A 24,976-nucleotide genomic window follows, 5' to 3' on the forward strand; every position below is an offset into this window, starting at 1 on the left:
ATACAGCTCAACACGGCAGGGACTCAAGGTAAACAAACAGCATCAGGGATGGCTATAGAGGGATGTTACAAAGCACCCTGTCGTTAGGGACTAAACCCAGCAACTGCATGGGCAACAGCAGGGGACGGCCATGCTTGCTTCCTAAGGTAGTGCCTGCAGATGGCTGGACAACCCAGAAACTTCCTAATTACTACATCCTTCCCTTCAAGAGATGGGCAACACCATGGATGGAGAATCAATCCTATGACTTGACTTAACCCCGGAGAAAAAGTACATGCCTTCTTTGTATACAGCAGTTGCCTGTTCTTCAGGCTAACACTGGAGTAGAGGGCGATGCTTGGGCTTCCAATATACTCCTGTCTGTTTTCTAAAATCTGCTCTCTTGAAAGGCCATTGGGCACATGTTCCAGGTAAAGGCACAGGTATGGTGCATGAATCAAAACTGGAATGGGATCCTTAACCAGGAGCTTGCTCCCCACTTCTTCCCAACATTTGCTCTTAGCAGCACGGTTCAGAACTGAGAGAAAGTTTCGCTATTATTTCAATTTAGAACTACTCATAGACACATTTACCTACATTTTTTTGTTTGTTTTGTTTTGTTTTGTTTTGTTTTTTCCAGACAGGGTTTCTCTGTGTAGCCTTGGCCATCCTGGAACTCACTCTGTAGACCAGGCTAGCCTTGAACTCATACAGATCTGTCTGCCTTTACCTCCTGAGCGCTGGGACAAAAGGCATGTGCCACCATGCCTGGCTTACCTGCAACATTTTTATCTTATCATTCATCAGGAAGTTCTTCATGGAGACAAACATTGCAATGTAGTTACTGGTAACAACTGCCAACTTACGAAATTTACAACAATGACAACATGTAAAGATAAATGTATAAATGTTCACTATGCAAATAAATTATATAATGGGTAAAACAAAATTGTAAGCATAAGAAGTCTCAGTTGATCTTTGAATGTACCATTATTATTATTACTATTACTATTAATATGCATGGTAAACTGCACATGGTATTTTATGCCTTTAATCCCGGCATTCAGGAAGCTGGGGCAAGACTGTGAGTTCAAGTCTAGCCTGGGCTACACAGTAAAACTGTCTCAAAAAACCAAAACCAAAACCAAGAGTGGTTGTTAGAATAACAACTGACTACTCGTATTGTGCAAATGTTTCAACAAGGTGGGAAGATGGATTCTTTGATTGGCTTGATAGATAGAACCCAAAATCTATAGAAGGAAAGTCAGTCTATCTTCCATGAATAAATCACAAACAGACAGGCCTTGGAGGACCCTAGAGAAGACAGCAGCCCCAGGAGGGGCCTTGGGATTCTCCAGAGAAAACTGCTGCCCAAGAATAAGAAAGCTGATGGCACCATGGTGACACTGTATAGGAGAAACCTATGAAGCTTGGCTGTGAGTCTACCCTGCTTTAGACAAAGTATGTCTAGAGTTATTATTTTTTAAAAATAGCAAAATGGTTCAGCCATCACGAATATTTTTGCTTGCACTTTACTGTAACCTTGTGTGTGTGTGTGTACACGGTTATGTGCGTGCTGATGCATGTGCACATGTGTGAGTGAGTAGAACCAGGGGTCAACCTTGGCCGTTACTCCTACAGCTGTCCACCTTGTTTTTTGAGACAGACCTCACTGGCTTTGAGGTCTCTGGAAGAGGTTTCCAGACTTTTTGGTCTCAGATCTGTTTTGGATATTAGAAAATCATGAAGACTCCAAAGAGATATATTGGGCCTTGTCTAATGGTATTGCCACATTAGGAACTAAAATATGTTTAACATGTCATTTATTTGATTATTTAAAATAACAATGCACTACATTTATAGCAGTGCCGTGCAAACTTTGTTCCACAACCTACATACAGATTCCCTTGCTAAAGGGCCTGTGGTTTTGGAGGAGCTAATGTTGCTTTTGGGATTAGCTGTTTTGTCTTTTGTTCAACAAAGGAACTACAAGATCCTTACTAAACTCCTGACCAAATTACTTTTCTTTGCACTATCTATACTATGTCAGAATGAATTCATGTTTAATATAATGATACATTTCACTCTGACTAAGGCCTGGCACGGAAGATGATAGTGGTACAGATTGGGTTTAGAGACCATCTTACACTTGGACACCATTTTATTCTGTTTATGTGACAGAACTGAGACTTGAGGGTCATGTAACCACCCAAAGCCATACAGTCAGTTGGCGGTAAAACCAGGATGCAAACACTGTCTGGTTCTAACCCCGACCTCAACACGGAGCCATAAAGGCCACCTCCTGAAGGAAGGCTGCAGCGAGCCTCCTGCTGTCCCTTCAGAACACGAGGCCTTGGGTCCTTGCACGTGAGTGTCATTATCACCATGCAGTCTACAGGCTGCAAAGTGGATGCACCTGCCTTCCTTATTTAATTGCGTGGTTCTAAAAGACGGCAAGGTATCTTCTGTTTAGGGTTTTTCAAAGTCATTTCAGTAATGCCAAGTCACTCAAGGCACTGGGCAGATGCTTGTAGAGTAAATGAAAGAGTCGTGAGCAGACATCTTTTTGTGCCGTTCGGAGGGATATGGTCATAGACTATGGCACTCAAAAGATACAGCCAGTGCTCTGTTCTCCTAATGGGGGAAGGCTCTGACCTTCGTGACTTCTAAGGACTGTTTCAGTGTATCTGTCACACTGCTGGAAATCTCAGGAACAGAATTAAACACGGATGCCATTTATTGACTTTCTCTCTCTAATACAATTAAACCACCAAATAGAGAGGATGAGGAGGGTGGTCAGGAACCCTTCCCTGTTCTCGGTCAATTCCTTGTTACATGTATCACAAGGGCCTTGCTGCGATGAACCTGGGATGGATAGTAGAGGAGTCAGAGGGTTCTAATAGCAGGTAGCAGTGGCCAGAGTTAGCATCCACCGTTCTTTGCAGTAACATAGCAAGTGAGTCTTCCTCTGGGTTAGAGTTTGGAGGCATCACTAACAGCAGCTATTTTACTGTGGAGTAGGACTGACAAGGTAAGCAGGAATATATACTGTGGTTGTGACTTACGTGGGCACAGTAGAAATGCTGCTTCTCCATCTGTCTTTAAGGAACTCCTTCCCCCCCACCACCACCACAGCAAAAGCACATTATGCATGACCCAGGGGAATAGTGGAGACAGAGTCTTGGAAAAGAAACCCAAAGGAAGACTAAAGGACATATTTCCAGCTTGAAATCCAAGACTCTGGAGGGATGTTTCCAAATTATCAGGCTCAACAGATGAGCCAGGCACCATGCCCAGGCTGCTCTGCATCTCTTATTTATCACACTAACTTGAGAAGTGCTTATCAGAGCTGTGACCCAGGGAGCACAGTGCCGTGTGCTGCAGCTGCCAGGCCCTGCCAAGGAGACAAAGCATCCCTTCCCTTATGGCACGGCTGGGAAAAGCCACCGCAGGATCAGCTCGGCTGGAGCGGGCGGAGGCAGGTGACTATGCCCTAAAAGCTGGCCCAGGGTTTGTGAGCAAAGTGCTCAAATGGCAAAGGGCTAAGATGCCCTGAAACTGGGCAGCCTGCATTTCCTTGGCTCACAGATTTTGTTACCCACCCTCCTCCTCCTCCCCTCTGTGCTGCCTGGGACACCTGATAAAAAGATGAAGGGATGTTGAAGAACTGTTCTTATCCCAGTCCAGTTTTGTCTAGGTTCTGCTGGGCTGCCTTCGGGTGGAGAATACCAGGAACAAGGGTGGGAAGACCTTTCTCTGTGGGTGGAGAACCAAGGCCTCAGATCCCAGGGACTGCAGATCTAGGCTCTGAGCCCTCCTGAGGTTTCCTTTCACATCCAGAGCTGCTTAGAAACCCTGCCATAAGTAGGACACTAGCAACAGTCGGCTCCAATTGCTTTTCAGCTGAACCTTTGGCCAAGCTCATTTGTATGGAAAGAGAGGCCTGTGGTTGATTTCATACAGATTTCAATGTGACTATATATGAGTTCTACTTAGCCACCAGAGTTCATCATTCAAAGGGACCCTAGAGGCAACAATTCTGTTAGGTGAAATTAGGAGGCTTAGGTGTGGTCACCCTACTCTTTTACAAATAGGGACCCTGAATGAAGGGCACACATTCTAGTCTGGCTCCCCTTTTAACTGGTGGGACTGGACAAGTGGCTGTGCTTGGAAGACCCCTGAGATTCCTTTCATGCCTCTGTCTTCTCAGCATGGAGCAGATGAGATCTTGTCTACCTGGTGAACTGGTGCTTATCCCAGAGCTGGGAGCAATGGACAGTTGTCACGCTATGTGTGAGAAACATCCTTTACTAAAAGGGAGACAGCAGTAGATACACAGGACAGACACTTGGCAGGAGCCCAGCCCTGGAGGACTGACTGGATTGCTTCATGTGATGAACACGGGAGAGTGATGGAACATGAGGCTGCCACACCCCATTCCTCACCCACATCCTCTCCGCCTCAGCTGCTGCAGCCCATACCTGCTGCCTTCCTCACCTTTTTTTCTGAGAAGAACCCAAGGCACTCTGGCATCAGGCATGTAGCAATCCCTTGTTAATGGAGCTTGGAGCTCATTTCCCTGCCCCCTAACAATTCAGTGTTATCCCACATCAGACTTCATTCAGTGTCCACGCCTAGAAGCTGTGCCCCCAAACCAATGAGAGCAAGGAGAGAAAGCAGTAATTTCCCCTCCTAAAGATCCTGAGTTCTTAACAGCAATCTGAATGACTAAGGATCCTGCCAGTCAGCTTGCTTAAAACATTCTCATGTTAATAGGAAAAGACTGTCTCTTAAGCAAGGCTTAGAAATGCCATCTGTGCAACACTGCAGCCTGCTGGCAGCTGTGACCTTCTTGTTTCCATACCTGCTTCCTCCATCCCAGCATGTCCTGATGAGATCAGTAAGGGCTCTCAGGTTTTGGAGGAAGAAGAGATGAAAGAGGCCACTCGTATTTCAGCCACCAAATTAGGTATGCTATCTATACTGTTTGCTTTATATTAAACGTTTAGTTCTGACCCCATCGTTCCCAAGAGGTTAGACTTGATCTGCCTATCTTTCCTACAAGGCCATCCTGCTTGCTGAGGCAGTGGCTCTCTACTGTTATCATACACCTTCCTTATCTGTGAGCATCAGTCTTTCTTTCTCCTCCCTCTGTGCATGTCCATCACTGTGACAGTAAAGCCAGGGCCAAAGCAGCGTTGCAGACAACTGCTGCCTTGTACTAATCCCCACAGCCCATACTGCCTCCCACTGGACTCTCTAATAAATGCTGGCCACCACTCTCAGAAGAACTTCCATTTTACCCTGAGGGAAGAATATTTTAAGATGCCCACTGCCACAGCTCCAACATGAATCCGTTCCCCAGTCGCTTTAACAGAGTTTCAATAAGTTAACACAGACAAAATGTCTTCTCCCAAGAAGGAAAAGATCTTTCCAGGGGAAAGCTTTGGGACGGGAGTCCACGAAACAAGGAGAGACAGGGCTATATCGTCTCCAGGAGGCATGCGAGGCTGAAGCAGTACTGCCAAGGCTGGTGGGCCAAGTGGTCACACACAAGCATGAAGGGAAGCCATTCATGAGCATGCGAGGAGAAGCCAGCTGTCAGGGTACTCCACACTGGTGGTCCTGGGTTGGAGGCAGTACCTTCTGGAGGACTACAGCGGGCAGAAGTTTCCTCAGCAGCTCACCTACCACACCGCATGTTCACTCTGGAGCTACTCAGTGCCCTCTGCCTGGGGAGGCTGCTCTAAGCCTGGCATGGTTACCCATGACCGTAGTACCATGCAGTACATGGTACAAGGTAGCTTGGTGCTACCCTGTGTGGACACCCACATCTATACTGACTTGCCAACTGCTTATAATTCCATTCATTCTCATTTAAAGAAAGGTACCCCAGAAGTAATTAAGAAAAATTATATTAAATTAATATTGACTAAATATAAATAGCAAAGAAAGGTTATATTTGAAAAAGATTGTCTCAATCAGGACTTTTTTCCCCCACTGTAAATTCAAAAATAGGGGAATGTAAATAAAATAATAAAAATTGAGAAAAATATTCAAAACTAGTGTTGAGGAACAGAGGGTAAAATACGCAGTTTGAGCATTTACTTTCGGATTGTGTTACTCATTAAGGTGTGGGGATGTAAAGCCATCACTCGCCATGACGAAGTGGAACCGCACTTCTCCGTGATGCTCTTCTCCGTCTGATCGACTGCTGTCTCATTACTCTGTGTGTTCTCCTCCCTGGGAATTTACTCCTAAACAGGGTGGCAGCCTTCACCTCCACTGGAAGGTGGGAGCCAAGAGCCCCAGGCATCCTTGTTGGCTTTATTGCACACTTGGAGAGGGAAATGAAACTTCCTACATCTTTTTCTCCCCAGTAAGAACTGCTAGAGCAGCTGAGAACAGGGCCTCTGGGCTTTGGGTCTAGAGGCAGTGTGGAGATAGAAAGTCTGAAAAGACTTTCTGTGTGGTGAGGCTCTTCCTTGAGAGTCTCTGCTTCCAGGGTTACATCTCAGGACGGCATGTGGCTGGGCCTTAAACCCAGGTCAAAGCCCCATCAAACGACACAGGAGCATGCAGCTATAGTGCTTCATCCACACTTTTACAGATGAGGGACCGTCGACAGAACTGGCCCTTCCCAGAGACTTGGATCTGTTTTATGAAAAATACTTAAATCTTTTGTATAAAGGTTACAAGCTTCAAATAAAGCAATAGATAGTTAAAGGCTTTAATATAGTCTAGTTGTTGGAAAAAATTTTGTTTTCATTTTCTTAGAGGAACTTGGTGTTAAAGGGGCCTGGTGAAAAAAAATTTTGTGATGTTTTAACGTAATCAAAATGCACCTCTTTCCAATTATGGCTTACTGTTTGTCTGTCTGTCTGTCTGTCTGTCTCTCTGGTGTGTGTGTGTGTGTGTGTAAATATATGCCACATGTTACATGGCTGCTGAGGTCACAGGAGGGCATCAAAGCGTCTGGAGCTGGTGTTCCAGGCTAGAAGAGCAGGAAGCCCGGGAAGTGCAGGAGCCATCTCTCCACATCCACCACTCCCTTGTGTCAGAGGGCGCCGTCTGCTCTCTGTGCTCCCTAAGGAAGCTGCTCTCCCTGCCTCTTCCTCTGTAGTCCTCAGAGCAGCACTGCCTCGGCTGTTTGCACCCTGGAGTCTCAGGCCGCGTGCCCAGGTGGCGGAGTGGACAGGCGGGTGACAGCGAGGCGGGGGTGGGGGGTGGGGGGGGTGGGGGTGGGGATCACATCATCCCAACATTCCCAACACTCCAAACCACAGCACACATTCAACAGTGGAGGAGGCGTGACTCCAGAGACCTCGGCTCGGAGGGAGGGCGAATGGATCGGAAGACTACTACTTACTAACTGAAAAGAGGGAGGGAAAACCATGGAAGTGCGCTTCTGGAGAGCTGCCTTGGGACAACAGATCAAACCAAAAATTAAAACCTAAGAACAAAACAGTTGAAAACTCAAAACTAAAGCTACAAGAGCAAAGAGGGTTCTAGTAACCTCCCAACTTCAAGCCTGGCTGGCTGGAATCAGAGTTTATTTTCCACTAACAGCGACTTTTGTTTTAGGTAAGGAAAGGCCAAGCAGCAGCCCCTCCACACGGACATGTTCACCCAGCACATGGAAACTGACCGTTGATGCCACGTGGGATTTCCAAAGCAGGAAATTCCAAAAGGAAGGGACAAACAATGAAGCCAGCAGGCTTTGGATCTCCTCACAGGCCTGCTACCCTGAGTCCATCAGAGGGCAGGGCGAGGGTTGAAGCTCTCTACAATTAGATCAAGAAGCTATTGCCAGTGGCTTGCCTTCCCAGATTAACAAGTGCATCTATGAGGAAGAAAGATCCTTGCTAACAGCTGGTTACCAGCCAGGCACTCCCAGAGGATGGGACAGTGGCTCAAGGCTTCTCGAGAGTAACCACAGATCACTGGTAGGGGCAGGCCACAGTTAGCAGGAAGCCCAGTGGGTCCTCATTGTCCCATTGTTTACTAATTCGATGACTCTGAAGGCCCCCCTGTAAGAGCCAGAATTTCAGAAGAAATGCAGGGCTCCTAGGTTGACAAAACCTGGCTGGGTGCTGAGGTTGGTGGGTTTGCTGTGCAAACAGTGGGCAATGGAACTTATGAGATTATTCTAGAACCACAGGATCTCATTTAAGATAATAAACTTAACAAAAGCCAATGTAAACCGGGGCATGGTGGCGCAAGACTTTAATCCCAGCACTCGGGAGGCAGAGGCAGGCAGATTTCTGAGTTCAGTTTGAGGCCAGCCTGGTCTACAAAGTGAGTTCCAGGACAGCCAGAGCTATACAGAGAAACCCTGTCTCAAAAAAACAAAAACAAAACAAAAACAACAAAAAAAAGCCAATGTAAGAGAAAAAACTTTTTTTCCTTGAAAAAAATTGAAGTTGGCAATTGCCCCTAGGCACTACTATATTGAGAGAAAATGCTGCTCTGAGGTAGATACAAAGATAACATAAATATCAATTTTATCTTCCATTTCATAGAACTGGGGCTGCCTTAAAAGCTAAGCCATATGCAAATGAGCAAGGTCGAGAGTCACTGTGAATGTGCCTTTCTTTGGTTGACCTTTGTTCCTGACCTGTATGGAGGCTTACTTACATAACGGCCGAGCACACTAGACAGAGCGGTTCCTCCTGGCAGTAGCCTGTTATGGGCTTTTGTTCAGCATGTAACAGCATTTGGAACAAAGATGAGCCCTTATAAATCACAGATGCAGATGAAATCTGCAGGCACTGCTGGCAGGAGCGCACATTAAATAATCGAGTGAAGGAGAGCAGGCTCGGCTCACTCACTGGCTCACGGTGAGCACCATATTTAGGTCCCTTTTAAAGACTTCACCCACCAGTGTGCTTCATTTTAATATAGGGATTAAACAAACAAACAAACAAACTGATTGCGTCCTGGTGCTTCCTGAAGTAGACTTTCAAAAGTTCTGTATTATTTAAAATCAAGATTAGGCAAAGGTGCTATTCTGTCACTCCACACTTTCATGACAGAAACCCTGCCTTTGCAAGTAAAAACCAGTTCCCGACACATTTCTTAAATGTACTCTGCAACCTGCTGGCACTGGCCTCGAGTGGAAGGTTCTGGGAGCAGAGCTCTAAGGGCTTCCATTCCGTGTTGACAGGCAGGTGAATGTCATCTTTAGAATTTGGCTTTCACTGTTATATGAGGCTGGGATTAATTAACTTCCAAACTGAAGTGCAGACATTTTTAGGATTATTTGCAAAATATTATAGCTGCTTGTTCTTCTGTGTGTGTGCCTATGCATGTGTGAGAGGGTGCACAGGTGTGTAAGTGATGTGCACGTGTTTGTGGGGGGCAGAGCTAGAGGGTGCATAGGTGTGTAAGTGATGTGCATGTGTTTGGGGGGGGGGCAGAGATAGCCTCAGGTAAGATGTCTATTTTGGTTTTGTTTTCAGACAGTGTCTCACTAAGTAGCTCTGGCTGGCCCAGAACTTGCTACATAGACCAGGCTGGTTTCAAACTCACAGAGATCTGCCTTCCTCTGCCTCCCAAGGCTTAAAGGGGTGTGCTGCCACACACTGTGGGCCTACCTTGTTTTGTAAGACAGAGTATCCCACTGGTAGGTAGGCTGACTGTGGTCTACTGTGTCTGTCCCTCCAGCACTGGGGTTAGAGCTGCAGAGCTGTTCCCTGCTTCTAAGTGGGTGCTGGGAACCAAACTTAAGTCTCCTTGCTCGTGACTCAAGCACTTTGTCAACAGAGCCATCTCCTCAGCCCTTAACTTTGCTGTAGGAACCCTGTTTTCATGCCTGTATGCCTGGTCCAGGAACGGAAGCCACTCTGGAAAGGCTGTGTCTGCTCTGTCCTGGATCCCGGCTCCTTTACTTTCCAGGAGAGGTTCGAATGTGGTCACTGTCTGTGCTCTTACCTTTCCATCTGTTCCCAACAGTTTCGGATTTTCAATTATGCAAGATCTTCCCTGACACATTTCCTAGCCAGCTTATCAGTTGGAAGATTATCAGAAAATAATACAACAGGCAAATGAAGGGGGAGGGAGTCTGAGAAGAAGGAAAAACCATGTTTACAGAATGAAGGTTCCTGGTGGGGACCTGGGTCACTGAATGAATGAGCAGCAGGGGGCCACACAAAGATGTCAGGTTTGGGATGAGAATGAAGAGGAGAAGACACAAACAGGTGGAGAGGAGACTCGGTTCTTGACAGAGAAGAGGAGGAGGAGGAGTCTGACACTAAAAAGTGAAAGAGAAAAAAAAAGAATGAAAGCAAAAAAAAAAAAACCTTTAGAAACACAAAGAAAAAACCAACTAGCTTTTAATATACTCACATAATCTGCAAAGAAAATGAGGTCATGTAATACAGTCACTCCTCTGCTTGGAAAGGATACAAGCGCTTTTCAAAGAAAACAAATCTGTTTTCCGCTGGTTATTTAATTGCTCTGCAACATCATGGAGTAAAAATACCTCTGGTTTACCTGGGCACAGACTCAGCAGTGATCCCCTGAAAAAAACCATCTGTAACCTGCAGCACGCAGGGCCTTCTGCAGGACACGCTACCCTTCTTATTCCCACAGATTTGTTTTTTCTAAGAAGCACTTATATAAATTCACTTGAAAACTCAAGCTTCCTAAGGTGCAGTGGGCTGAGTACAATGACATGTCCCATGGTCCCAGTGTTGTGACAATGGAATGCTTAGCTATTGGGTGGTCTCCTGTTGTGTGCACTGGCTGGCCCTTTGGAAAGAAAGCTTGTACCGCAGCCCTCAGTACCATAGTCCTGACAACTGCAGAGCATGGGGTGATGCAAAGACCACCACGGCTGCAACCAGAAACCTTCCCAAACAAAAGGCATCAGACTTTGAGGTGAAAAGCTCTTTGCTCTGGATAGGTGTCTGGTTATAGCCACCAATGATGGGAGAGAAGCCCCCTTGCCCCATAGCCTGTTTTGAAGGCAAAAAGAAAGAAAAATAGTCCCCCCTCCCTTTATTTCAGAAACTACTGACTTATTCCAAAGAAAAGACAAGGACCCATAGCTTCAAAATTGTCACTCCACTGATTCCTGCTTTTTACTGGCTGGGACCTCCTAGGGGAAGGCGTGAAGCCAGGGGACACCAGAAGAAATGTCATGTTCTGTAATGGGGCCTTCGTCATAACCTGCCTGCTTAATAAAACTTATTCAGGGTTTATTCTTTATACCTCTAAAAGTTCTTATCATGTATATATGTGTGTGTGTGTGTGTGTGTGTGTATGAAGAATTCATTATATTAGAATCTCTATTCTGATATGTTTAAATTCTAGAGAAAACCAAATGTACACCAAGACGATCTTTTGATTCTCAAGATAGTCTGTATAAGTGGGGGCTTTTAGCCCTGAGCCCCAGAGTGGCAGAATCAAGACAACGGAAAGTTGTTATTGCTCTAGCTATGGCCTCTTTCTGATGTCAGCACTGTGTGGCTTTGCTTGTGTCAGATGCCCTGGGGTTTAGGAAAGTAAGCATCAGGCACGGCTATCAGTGAAAGCACGCTGCCACCTGTCAGCTTGGTTCTCCCTGACAGAACCTGACCCTAGCGCCACTCCTCCTAGAGCACGCCTGGATGGCCTCTCTTTTCTCTTCTGCTCTGTGAACCAGTCTTTACTAAATGAGCAAGGCGGCAGTGGATGTGCAGTTAGCTAGCCGCTGCCAGACCACATGAGCCGAAAGCTGCGGCAAAGGAAGAACAATGCCCGAGCCAGTGCTGGCTGAGAATCCCGAGTGCAAAGCTCGGGGGTCCTGCAGCACTTCAGAGTTCTGAGACATAATGAGGGCACTGTCGAGGGATGTGTGGGAAGCGATGACTGTGGAGCGCACGGCGGGCAAGCGGGCGGGCGGGCAGTGACTGCTCCTGGAAGGGGCGGGCTTTCTCAGAAGAGTATACAGAAAGTCTCTGAAGAGGCTGCTTTCAGCAAGAGGGGGATGCTGATGGAGGCCAGCCATGGGCCCGGCACTTCTCCACGGTACAGCACTAGTCAGCTTTGTGACTGAATTGGCAGTGGTGTTTTCTCTTGAAATGAAATCACGTTGAGAGAACAGATCCAGTCCATGGGCAATGGAGGCAGATGGACAAAGGTGTGAGTCTAAGGTAACTCTGCCCCCACACACCTCATAAGGAACTAAAGAAAAGTGGCTTTTATTAATTAATATGGAGGCACTGTTTCCACGTCTATGTCTTCTGACTTACACTATCATTTCAGAGTGTTTTATGCTCAATGATAAGACTTCCTGTGAGGAGGCCTCCTAGCTCCCTGATCCCTGGTCTACCTGTTAGAGGATACTGTGTAAACAGCCTAGATTCACAGCAGGTCAGACAAAAGGGGTCTTACATAGTGAAGTGGACTGTCTGTGGCCTGTGTCTGGGAGGGGATGATCTCCATTGCTGTTTGGTAGGGATATAGGAACCAGAAGCCCAAACTCCAGATACTTGGATTTCCTTGGAATAGGGGATCTTTCCAAGGGATCAGCCACAGGAGAGGCAGTATGATGGAGAGGGGTGGTTATCTAGTCAGAACCATGTGGTCCACTCGGATAACATGGCAGCTGAGAAGATTTATCCTGCAGAGGGCATCCCTGACAGCCATAGTGAAGATGTTCCCAAGAACACAAGGCAGCAAGAAAAAGGGCCTCATTCCTTTCCTGCAGCTCTCTGTTATTGATAAACAGCAATCCTTCAACTCTTGGACCTCAAGAGAAAAATAAGATCCAAGCCAGCTAAAAGAAAAGAGGTTGAGATTTTATATGACTAATCTCATGGGACACTGAGGAAGAGGGCAGAGGGGCTGGTATCCCTCAGCAGCCACAGCAGTTCGCTGGAGTCAGCTTGAATTTCAGCAGTGGCAACAGTCCCAGCCTCATCTCATTTTGTCTAGAGCCCCAACAGTATGACCTTTCCTTTCTACGAGGGCCTTAAAAGCCTGCTGGGATGACTGTGTCCACAAAAGCAGGGCTACGCCTTGGCATCCGTGTCCACCCACACAGGCTGATCAACCTGGGGTGAGCTATTCCCAGAGCTGCCTGTGGTTACACCAGTCTGCCTGTGAACAGCACTGTTGGCCTGGCTAAACCCTATTAAACTACAACTTGTAACCAGCAATCACTGAACAGGGGGCCCAGGGCCTTTGGATGGAAGGTCTTAGGCTGATTTTAAATCTGGTGAAAGCGAGCCTTGGCAGGAATGAGTCAGGAGGACGATGAGATGGGTTCTGGGAGAACCACCACACTCCCAGAGCCCACTCCTACCAGCCATCGAGGGGTAGATTTTCCAGGGGATAGGTAAGGTTTGGGGATGTATCACAAGGACAGGAGAGCGACCCCAAGGCTCCTTCTCTAAAGTCAGTCCATATAAGATGAAGTGAGCCACAGAAAGACTAAAGCTTCCAGCATCCCTTGTTAGGTGTTTGGGGTGTGTGTGTGTGTGTGTGTGTGTGTGTGTGGCAGAGCTGGTTCTAATGGTGTCCTAGAACTACCTCTAAAGCTCGAAGCTGAGTGAAGTTCATTATGTTTTGTGGGTCTGTGGGGTCCCCAGATTGTCAGTGATGACCCAGCATTACTGCTGGAGCTGTTTGTTTGTAGCTATGAAAATTAGGGAGGTGCGCTTCCTTCCCTGCATCCAGGGAGCTGTGGACGCATGCTCACGGAGCACACTACCCCCAGAGGTCTTTACCAGCCAAGTAGAAACATTTGCTCAGAGGCAGTAAAATGCTATGGGCCACCACACGAGGACAGTAGAACTAGTAGCTCAGGAGCCCCTGTCACCAGACAGGTCCTCTTACTGGAAGCATGTATGTTTATGTACACAACTGATTAGAGCTCAGAATGACTGATTTCAACAAGGGCAGAAGCCTACGGGAGACAGAGCAGAGAGAAAACCTGCCGCACACAGAAGCCACCAAACTGCAGTTTCAAAGCTTAAGTGCCCAGAACAAGGGGAAATAGATTTAAGAGTTGATCTGGGCTAATAATTTCCTCACTGTGAACCAACACTGGAAAATGAGGCTGAAGGGCGCCTCTCAGTTAAGTGTCCAGTTATTTGCCTGAGGCCACTCCCCACACTCTACCCCAACCCCTTTCACCCTCCGCCCTACTCCTGGGGTCTGTCAATCTCAAATACCAACCCAGCATCTGGTCCCCCCTTCTGCTCCCCACCCCAGCACCCCCCCCCGGCTCTTGATTCTCACCTGTCTCAGGATCGCTGAAGTCTGGCAAAGTGATTGTATTAAGCTGTCGTCTGTCAGCGATGGTTCTGTCTAAGAGGCTGCTCCCACGTCCAGAATCACTGCAAAAACACACTGTAAATGTCAGTCACTTGAAAGTCCAAGGCCAAGCTGGCACAGCATGCGAAGCACAGGGATACCTATGTATGTCTGTCTACACCTGAAGGTGTCCTGCACCCAGGGCTTCAGTAACGCATATAGTGATGCATATCACAAACACAGCTTCCGGGACGCCCACAGATCCTTGCTGCTTTTACTCCTCTGTCACTATAGCATATAAGAGAAGACTGGGCTGGTGAGACAGCTGAGTGGGTATAGAACTTGCCGCCTATGCCTCACGTGTGACTTTGATACCCACAACAATGGAGGGAGAGAAGAAACTCCTGAAAATCGCCTCTGACCCGCACAGATGCGCCGGGGTGTGCCCGCACCTGCACATGTTCTTACAATGTTGTACACACAGAGTCTTGTACGCTACCCTCCAAGATGACTTTACCAACCACAGCAGGGCTATGAACTCTGTGGCATGAGGAGAATTACCCAGAACATTTCCTGAACCGTACAGTGCAAAGGCTTCATCCAGACGGAGTATACCAGGATGCCCAGGGCAATCACCACTCCTCGAGGCTTCTGCAGCTCTCTGGCAGCTGCTGGATCTAAGGTTCCGAGTGATCGATCAGTCATGAACTTGAGTGTATCCCCAGATAAATCTCAAGTCCCTTACATTCTCATTTACTCCAGGAGGAGAGGACAGTGTGGAGCACTTCAGTGAACAGTCACAGCAGAACTGGGGCCTGTGGCCCTCTGGCTTTCCCGGGCTTCAAAGGCTGGCTAGAGGGAACCTGGGGCAATCACAGCAGGCTTTGGTGCCTGCATCCAGACAGCTACTCCACCAGCTTCCTGCACTGTCCATCTTTCTGACTACCCTTTCTCCAGCTTGGCCTACAAAACAGGCTTGGCATCCCTAACTGTCACTGTCACATGGAAGCCACTGCAGGCTGAACAGGGGTGAAGCAGTTAAAAGACCTTAGGCCATAGAGATTCCAAATCTGTGAAATAGGTAGAAATTATTATTGTTATTATTCCTATCATGATAATGTCTGGGGGTTCTAAGCCATTTGAAATCTACAATTTCAAGGAACACAATTTCCTTCCTGTGTGCAGCTGCTGCTGTTTGAAAGCGGCAAACGAGATTTGTTATAAACCTTAACCCAGTTTACAGGCTACAATTTCCATGTCCAGAGATGTAGTTAGAGAAACACAGGAAGCCGAGGAAACTTCACTCAGCGCAGACTGTCAGCCTGCATTTACCACATCATCCATACAGACTTGCTGGAAGCTGCACTATTAATTATTTCCACACTGGGAAACAAAAAAATCTCCCTTCGTAGAAGACAATACAAACTCCTGAGCAGATAATCATACAACATGTGCTGAACGTTTCTAACCCTGGTCTGTTCATGTAGTGTTTTTAATATAAGCAGTCACGAAGGGTTAGCGACCTGAACACTGCGAAGGCTCCTCGTCCAGCGAGCTTTCAGAAGGCTTTGTCTCAATGTATGACTATTCTGGAACCCACGAGGCACTGACCTGCCTGGGCGCCCACTGGACCACACTGGGGTGCTGCAGCTGTAATGTTATGGGATTCCACCTCACCAAGCTGCAGAGAATGAGCCTGGCTGCCACGTGTGAGGTTTGAAGGGATCCAAAAGCTGGGGTTCTGGAGCCTGGATGGGGATCTGGGCTCTTACTCTCTGTCTGTCACTAATGAATCATCACTGAGAAAGCCACTGTACCCGGGTGACTTTTCTGGCTAGATGATGGAAGTAAAGATTCAGAACTGGGTAACAGTTGAAAGAGTGTACAGATAGCGCATTCTGGCGAGTTAAAGCTTCCAGGCACATGCCAAGGGTCAGAAACACAGCTCCCTTTAAACACTTGTCTCGGTCACTATGCCTGGTGAGTTTCCCAGAGACAGCTTACCTCTGTCTGGCCTTCCGGTGCAACTATGGGAGATGTGGGAATCTAAGGGCTCCCCACTTCAAACATTAGAAATCAATTGCATCCAGAATCATTAATAATGATGCAAGACCTATCTCCTTCCACTGGTAGAGCAAGTACCTCTGGGTCTATCCTGCAGTTTGTCTTCCATTGCCCCTTTAAAAACAGCATTCAAGACAACTACACATTGTTCAAAATGGGGATATCCTTTCTTCATATTGAATGTTTTCTTCCTAGATCTCAGGGGTGCTGAGAGGTACTTTCAGGAGAGGAAATCAGGAAGACCCCAAGTCTACGGTGTATGAGACGGAAATGTCTATATACATAAGTATACACCTCCAGGGAATTACTGTTCCCCTGTTACGACTGAGAGTTCAGAGCATATATATAGTAAACACCGGTTAAAATGGGAACTGTAGTTTCTCTTAGAGACTCTTCCTGTTTTCCACAGCTGCAGAAGCTAAACACAAGAGACAGGGTGTGGTGGTGAAAGACCAGGAGTCAGAACGCCGGAGTTCCTATCACAGCTTTGCCTCTTGCCAGCGCCTAGGATATTGTGTGGCACACAATATATATTTCATCTCAGAGAGGGGTTGCTGACAGGAACCCTAACAGAGGCTGAAAGGAGAGGTGAGGGTCTGGGTTTGGTCCAGCATTCCTCACTATGTGCCTTTCCTCCCTTTTGGAATGGTGATGTATATTCCATGCCCCTGTAGGTTGGCAGTTGTTATCTGCTTTTTGACTTGGATTGCATAGTGGGTAACAAACAGTCAAGAAATTTCCTTGAATCCCAGAAGAGACTTTGGACTTTTACACAGTGTTGAGACTGTGATAGACTATGGGACTTTTGGAGTCGGGCTTTGAGTTTTTTTGCATTATGATATATATATAGTTACAAGCCTATAGGGGTCAGGCAGTAGTTTGAATAAGAAAGGCTCTCATGGGTGCACAGATTCAAATGCTTGGTCATTAGAGAATGGCACTACTTAAGAGGGATTAAGAAGTGTGGTTTTGTTGGAGTTAGGTGTGCCCTTAATGGAAGATGTGTGTCACAGAGGCTGGGCTTTGGGGTTTCAAAATTCCAAGCCAAGTGCTGGAATCTCACTCTTCTTGCTGCCTGTAGATCTGGATGCAAAACGCTCACCTCCTTCTCCAGCACCATGTCTGCCTGCATGCTGCCGTGCTCCCTGCCATGACAATGGACTAAACCTCTAAAATTAAGCCTCTGAGGCCTGGGTCCTAATCACACAAGCTTTCACTGTGTCTGAGCCTTGTGTCAGTAAGAAGAGCAGTTGTGAGCAGTAAGAACTGTTGATCCAACATGGCACTTGCCCGTTCATTCTGCTTTTCTGAAGGCAGAAGGAGAACACGCTCTGTAAGATAAAAAAGGCCCTACCAGAACGCTGGAGATTATTAGGAGGCCTAAAGTAAAGCAAACCTGCAACAGTGTGTGTCAGCTTTAAATGCTGCTTCTTAGTAAGCGATTGACGTAGGCGTTAGGAAGAAAACAAGATTTTCCAATCCTAAGGATGTCATTTTAAGGCTAATGACAGAGAAGGTTCAGGTGGCAGTGATCAGAGGTGGGAAAGAAGTGACTGACAGAAGAAGAAGAAGAAGAAGAAGAAGAAGAAGAAGAAGAAGAAGAAGAAGAAGAAGAAGAAGAGGAGGAGGAGGAGGAGGAGGAGGAAGAGGAGGAGGAGGGGAAGGAGGAGGAGGAGGAGCTGGCTGTCATCAACAGAAGCAGTATGCTGTCACAGAGAGAGCTTTGGTGTCAGACAGCCTCCTGTTTGATGGTAACTCCACTCAAATCAAAGCTGGAAAACTTGGGTATGCTGCATAGTCTCCTTTAGCTTTTCATTTCCTCTAAAGTTGGGGTAACAGTAGCTGTCTTGCAGGGCTTACAGGGAGTAGAGGCCGCACAGAAATGGCCCAGTTTGGTGCTGGCACAGAGAAGTTCTCAGTGAAAGCAATCACTATTACCCCTGGCTGAAATGATGCGATTTGGAATGCTGGGAGCCTATGGGGACCTTTCTGATGAGAGTCCGGTCAGGTTCACGCTGTTCTGCGTGGCTAAGTCATTATCGAGAAGAACTGAGAGGGCTTTATTCTTTACTAAGGGAGAGAAGACAGAGCAAGTTAGGTCCCTATCCTAAATGCAGGAAAAAATTCAGACCCAGGAAAAGAGAATCTGTAACCACAGCACTTCCCCAAATGTACCCTGGAGAGAACGTCCACCCACTGCTCAAAGCAGAAACTGCGTCCTCCAGCGCAGGTGGAGCCCCATTGGTACAAGTTGTCCAAGCTCAGCTCTGCAGCCTGCTTCTATTGAGATTTCCCTCAAACAAAAATAAAGATGGAAAGAGCTGCCGAGAACATACAGTCAGGGGCTGCTCTCATTGGCCACTCTCGGGCCATGTCTTCCTCCAGCTCCTCTTAATGCCCCGAGGGCCCGTGCTGAGCCTCAGGATGACCGGTAAGGGCCTCGGGGAAGATGGGGAACCCAGACAGATGAAGCAAAGAGGCCACACTGAGCACGTGGAGGCAAGGGCAGTAGAGTCAGGGGGTTGGCACAGATCTACTCCCTTTGGACTCCGACTGCTCCCTGTAAAAACCTTCCTGCTCAATTTTCAGCTTATTTTACTTTTAGTAAAGGATGCTTCTCACGCACCATGATTCTTGTGTGAGAGTCCATATGACCTAAAGAGCCTGGGGCTGTTGGTTGTTGGTCCTGTGGTATTGCATCTGGGGGGTGTGAAGTGTGCCGACTGCAGAGCTAGCCTTGTTTGTGCATGCTGCATGCCCTAGGCAGGGTCACTTCTCATCCCAGCTGCTCAGGCATGCCTACGTCTGTGCAGTGGTAAAGGGTTTCAGGGAAACATTTATTTATATCCTGAGAAAATGAAGTTGAAACAGACAGGGATCTCTGATAACGGCCGTCCTGCCTCCACCCATGCCCAGGGCTTTGGGAGGGCTCATGTCCACCCCAGGGTGGGAACACCCTGCTCTGTCCCTAAAAGATCTTTCAAGGAAAGAAGAATATGGCCATAGGCATTTGGTTAGGTATTTTTAAAGGCTTTCCAATTCTGCTATTTTTTTTCTCTGCACATTCAATATTCTTGGTTGCTAAGTGGGAGGAGACGTGGGGAGGTGGGAGAGGTGTGGAGAAGTCGGGGAATTGGCGGAGGGAAAACTGGTGGTTTATTTTCTCCCTTCTAAAGGGGGGGGCAGGCAAAAGATGGGCTCCACAGGGCAACCAGCTGAGCAGTACCTGCTGCAGGCTGAGTTAGAGGGCCACGCCTCCCACGTCCTGATGCTACCGAGGGGCCAGGAAAGGGGCTTTTCAGGGAGATAAAGACTGCCATTTCCCATTTTTTGCTTATAGATAGAGATGAGTAGGATTTTTAAAGTAAAAATGATTTTTATTTTCAGATCAAACTGTGACAGGGAAAAATGTGAGATTCAGACCTGCTTCTCCTTGGCCAGAGGGAAGGAAGGGAGCGAGGAGCAGCGTGAGGGGAGTGAGGCGCAGCATGAAGGGAGCGAGGCGCAGAGTGAAGGGGACTTACTACATCTCAGAAGTCCTGTCAGACCCTGTGAGTGAAGCTGGCTTACCCAGCTGCAGCCCCATACTCCAAGTTGCTCCGTCATAGCTGAATCACCGGTCTATCTGAGGTCAGTCCCCGGGGCGCACCCCCTTCCACAGGCTCTGAGTCTGAATACTTGCTTCTTAATGGCAAAAGCCTTTTTGATTTGTTTGTTTGTTGAAATAGTCTCTCTGCAGCCTAGGCTAGTCTAGAGCTCATTATCTTGTCTAATTTGGCCTGGGACTCTCAGCAATCCTCCTGCCTAGTCTTACTCAGATTTGGAATTAGACTGTGAGCCACATCACATTTTGTTCAACTGAAGACATTTTTGTTAAAAAAAATCAAAATTCCCACTTCCCAGTGCCCACAGCCCAATTCACAGCCACCTCTTCTCTCTGTAGGTCTCTGCAGACCATGACCACCAGTGCACTTGGCTGCCTCCTACTCTCCTGGCACCACCGAGTGACAGGCACCTTGTTGCCTCCTGACTCTTCAGAGCATTCTGTATGTCATCCATCCACCTTGCCATGAATTGAGAAGCCTTCTGAGCATCTGAGTAGCAGGAAGTCACTTGAATCATCGGATAAGGCTTTGCTAAATCACTCTGGCAGTGCGCCCCAGACTTGGGGCAAAGGGATTATGGGGTGTTTGTTAGTGACCTCCTGGGGGGTTGACTGGCTGTTCTTTCCTGGACCTGCTGACTCAAAAGGGTAGCATTTTGACATTCTGGTAACTACAGTACTACACAGTTCTGAAGGGGCAGAAGGAGATAACCTGTAGAAAACCATTAAGACAAATAAATTTTATCTGTGGGGATACAATTGATTTCTATCCCGTGGAAAAGATAGCCCCATAAAATATAGTCTGTCATCTTATAGGATACTATTTTTCATCTACTTGTGAATTCATTTCAGCATTTCTGCCTATATATGTTACAAACTCCTCTTTGAATGGGCCATAACCTTGTGCTGACTTCTTCACAAGTGAATAAAGTAAATAAAATATTTAATGTGTTGATTTTATATTTGTATGAGTCATGAATGTAACTTCTTCAGAATTATTTTTAACTGTGTTCATAGTGAACTCCCTTCTTATTAGGCTGTGACCTGCTAGCAACACAGATCCCTTAAATATTACTGTAGGAAACTCATTTGGACTATGCCACCAGCCAGTTTCTAAAAAGATGCTAAGACTTACCATTGGGGCTGGGAGGAGAGGGGAATGAAAGACACCCATGACTTGGAGGCTTCGTCAGCCCCAGGGAAGCATGAAGTCTCATCATTCTATCTTGTGGAGAACAGGGCACGGGAGAGTGACAGAGTTTATGTCAGAGTCATGCACATGAGAGAAGGCTCTGATTTGCAGATACCCATGAGAACATGAAACAAAGCAGTCACCACTGGCCTCTTACCTGGGATTGGTAAGGTTGTAGCAGGATTTCCATATCTGTAGCATGTGCTTACAGGTGAGCAGCGCCTCATCCGGGCCCCGGCAGAGTGACTCCAACTTCACTTTGGAAAACAGTAGTCTACAGTGGGAGACAAGGGAGAAAGCACACAGCTCAGCCCAGAGGCCACCTTGCAAGCTACATAAGAGGCTCAGTCTGCGGCAGGGGGCAACTGCACTCATTTTATTTTAATTTTCGTTGTAAATAGATTTTTCTATACACTATATCCTGACCACAGTTTCCCCTCCCTCAGCTCCTCCCAGGTCCGTCCCACCTATCCAAATCCACTCTCTTTCTTTCTCTCAATCTCATTAGAAAACAACAACAAACAGGCATCTAAAGAATTAATAATAAAACAAAATCCAACAAACCAGAATAGGACAGAACAAACAAACAAACAAACAGGAAAAAAGACTGAAAGAAAAGTACAAGAAAAACATACAAATGCAGAGACACACAGAATTGCACACACAGAAATACCATTAAAAACACAAAATTGGTAACAATAATATATAAGCAAAACATATGTTAAGGTAAGAAAAATGCCCAGACAAAGAATTATGAGAAAAATAAACCTTCGAAAAATATACTTGAGCTCATTGTGTGCTGGCCATCTACTGCTGGGTACGTACGGGGCCTGCCCTTAAGTGTGGTTTGCACACACAACGAGACTTCCTTAGAGAAACAAAGTTTTCCTTTATGCACAGTTGTCAGCTGGAGATAGCTTCTGGGTTAGGACAGACTGTGTCCACTCCCCTTCTCTGCGCTGGGAGCCCATCTGGCTTGGACCTCTGCAGGCCCTGAATTGCATTTCTCTTAGCATGGGGCCATCTGTGCACCTGCAGGGTCTAGGGAGGGCAGTAGATGCGGAGTCAAGGATTCCTGAACCCGTGCTCAACCTGTGGCTTAGTGTAAGTCTCGCCACAGAGGCATGAACAAGCACCGGATGATGACCTGTGGTGAGGTTAAAAGCACGGGAGTGGGCAATTTTATTCAAAATACAGAGATTTTTATTAAAAGCATGCTTTTTAGAACTAAGCCAATTTATTTATGAAATTTCAAAAATCCATTAAACATGAACCTTGGTTTATTAATAAGATTACACAGGAGATATGACTCAGTTGATACACATGTCTGCAGAGAGCCCTCCAGGAGAATGCTATTCTTCTCAGAAGCTTTGAAAGCTTACAGAACTGGGGCATGGTAAGCCTTGCATGTACAAGTCGAGGCAGGAGGATTACTGTGAGTCGCTATACACTGAGTTGCAGGCCAATCTGAGCTATGAAATACCCTGTTTAAAAAGAACGACTGCAGCCGGGTGTGGTGGTGCACGCCTTATCCCAGCACTTAGGAGGCAGAGGCATGCGAATTTCTGAGTTCAAGGCCAGCCTGGTCTACAGAGTGAGTTCCAGGACAGCCAGGGAGCAGGCTTCCTTCTGACCTGCCCAGCTCTGCTCTTTAGTGGTTAGACTTTGGACTTTGAGCCCCTTCACAATCATCAAAGTACATTCTCAACATCACCCGTGGCTTTAGCCTCTATTTAGACCTGAGTGCCAAGCAAACTGCCCTTTTCTTTGTAGACATCCGAGCACTGACTGCAGACCACAGCTCCTTCAGTCCCTGCACTCACATCCAGTGTCTTGAGAAGGCTCGAGCACAGTCCGAATTGCCTCTTTGGCCACTCCTCGCTCAGCTCTCAGAAACCTTGCTACCGATCCAGCTAATGGTTATATTCAGTCTCACTAAACAGCATGGCTCCTCATCACCTCAAGAGCATGTCAGGATCCCTTTGAAGCTGTCATCTCCCGATCTCACCACGTGTCACGCACCCTGATGGACCCTTCCTCCTACCCTTTACTTCCATGGCACTCACCAGCTGCTTCTCCTCCAGCTCTGTGTGGCTGGAGCCTGGATCTTAACCTCTGGCACCTAACCTCTCTCCAACTGTTCTACAGTTCAGCTAAACCCACCACACTGACTGACTCAGTCTTCCTATGACTACCTTCTTCCTCCATCTTCTCTACTTGAGTATACATCACCAGGTAAGGTTTGTTATAATAAAGACAGGAGAGAGGACAGCTGCAGATTACTGAAGTCCTCCTATGTGCATATGGGACTTACAGACATTGGTAGTGTCATCCCGGTAATCACCTTTGCAGGTAGGTAGTATTTATTTCTCTCCAACAGATGGGGACATGGATGCCTGATCCCTCTGGCGTGAGCCCTCCCCACCCCCTCCTTTCTCTGGCCTCCCCTTCTTAGTGTCCACGACTGCTCTTTGTTTAATGGATCCTTCATGATACCCACCCACCATTGGCTTCCTCTGTAGCCCATGGAAGATGAAGACATGGATTTCAAGTGTTATAAATGAGACATAGGAGAGCTCTTCACCCACATGTGATGTAATGACCAACTTTACGGCACCTAGAGCAGCAAAGTCCCTGCTGGTGAAAGCCAGGACAAGGGTATCTTGCCCAAGCACATTCCAAACTTAGCTCTGCCTCTCTCCCAACAGAGCAGAGGAAGCCTAAAGATGCTTGCTTGTGCTCCTAGAGACATGTCAGGGCTGCAGCCTCCTCCTCAGACCTTGGTTTGAAGTGAAGAATCTGGACTGAGGTAGTAATTGGCCAGGTAATGGAAAGCTGTGGTCCCTGACCTATAAGCAGCAGAACCAAGAGGAAGGTCAGATGCAAGCGTGGGGCTAGGCTCTCATCCATGACATCTGGACAGATGAAAATTCCTTTGAAGCCTACTAGGGCCCTCTACAGTGACTGATAGCCATTTAGGGGTTGGGAAGTGAGGTCTCAAGGGTTTTTGAAAGGAATCAGAAGCTAACTCTTGCTGAAGCATAGATGAGTCTAGAACTTCCTAGGAGTAATTTTTTTTAACCCAAATCCGGCTTCCAGTTGGTCCCCTGTCAGTCTTTAGTGGAGACCATTTGGAGGCGTAGAGGATCTTCTAAGTGAAGGTTGCTGCCAAGCAGTTGTGTCTAGGAGAGTGGTCTAAGACTGTGGGGCCACAGGCCTCTTTAGCACTGCAGGTGGCTGGGCTCTTGGGTAAGGGCAAACCAAGGTTTTATGGTTTGGCCAGGCTCAGAGGAAAGTCCGGGAGTAGGTGAGAATGTTTTCTTGTTCAGCAGCAATTAGCCATGATCCCTTTCACTGTCCCCAAGAACAAAGGCCAGAGTGCATCTTGAAGCCTTGGCTTAAGGGAACAGTTCTGTGACAGTTTCCTGGCTGGGAAAAGAACTTCTAATTAACATGAAATAACAGCTTTCAAACACTTGACTCATGATACGGAGCTGAAAAGGTGTGGGCTGGATCTAAGAGAGCTAGACAGGAAGAACAATAGTGGACCTGCTAAGCACACGTGATGGGAAGGCATTGGAAGGGAGGTACTGGGAACAGCAAAGAACCTGGCAGAGGGAAGAGCCAGGAGGCAAGAAAACAGGCAGCCAGGCACCGAGCAGGCCCCTGCGCACCCCTGAGCGCATGTGAAGGCTGAGAATGCATGTTGGGGGCATGGAGAGATGGCACTGCCTCTTCACCCACTTCCTGAATGTCAGTGGCTTTATCAGGCAGGGAAGAGTGTTAGAAACAGAACCGATGCTTCTCATCTCTCCAGAAACCTGCCCCAATGTCTTAGGGTGGCTGAAAACATCAAGTGACGCCAGCACGGACAGTCAGAATGCACAATGACT

The 24,976-nt window shown here is 47.1% G+C and overlaps 1 protein-coding gene and 1 long non-coding RNA gene across 7 annotated transcripts in view; one reads left to right on the forward strand and one right to left on the reverse strand.

Annotated features, from left to right (window-relative positions):
* The window catches only part of Ttc7b (tetratricopeptide repeat domain 7B), a 215,107-nt gene that overhangs the window by 33,754 nt on the left and 156,377 nt on the right, over positions 1 to 24,976 (reverse strand). For 2 of the 6 annotated variants that reach the window (XM_029484576.2, XM_029484575.2), the window contains 4 exons: positions 21,241 to 21,357; positions 14,209 to 14,306; positions 10,070 to 10,231; positions 7,349 to 7,399 (listed from right to left, as the gene is read on the reverse strand). In XM_029484576.2, the coding sequence (XP_029340436.1) occupies positions 7,349 to 7,399; positions 10,070 to 10,231; positions 14,209 to 14,306; positions 21,241 to 21,357 (428 nt within the window). The remainder of the gene's footprint in view (positions 1 to 7,348; positions 7,400 to 10,069; positions 10,232 to 14,208; positions 14,307 to 21,240; positions 21,358 to 24,976) is intronic. The other 4 variants (XM_029484578.2, XM_029484577.2, XM_021179207.2 and 1 more) reach the window with 2 other exon arrangements.
* Positions 18,518 to 20,794, forward strand: LOC115032784 (uncharacterized). Its single transcript, XR_003838411.2, has 3 exons — positions 18,518 to 18,718; positions 19,675 to 19,917; positions 20,231 to 20,794. It is a non-coding gene; the product is annotated as an uncharacterized LOC115032784 (long non-coding RNA).

This window comes from Mus caroli, unplaced genomic scaffold (assembly GCF_978045245.1).
Source record: "Mus caroli unplaced genomic scaffold, Mus_caroli_1 scaffold_14, whole genome shotgun sequence".
NCBI lineage: Eukaryota > Metazoa > Chordata > Mammalia > Rodentia > Muridae > Mus > Mus caroli.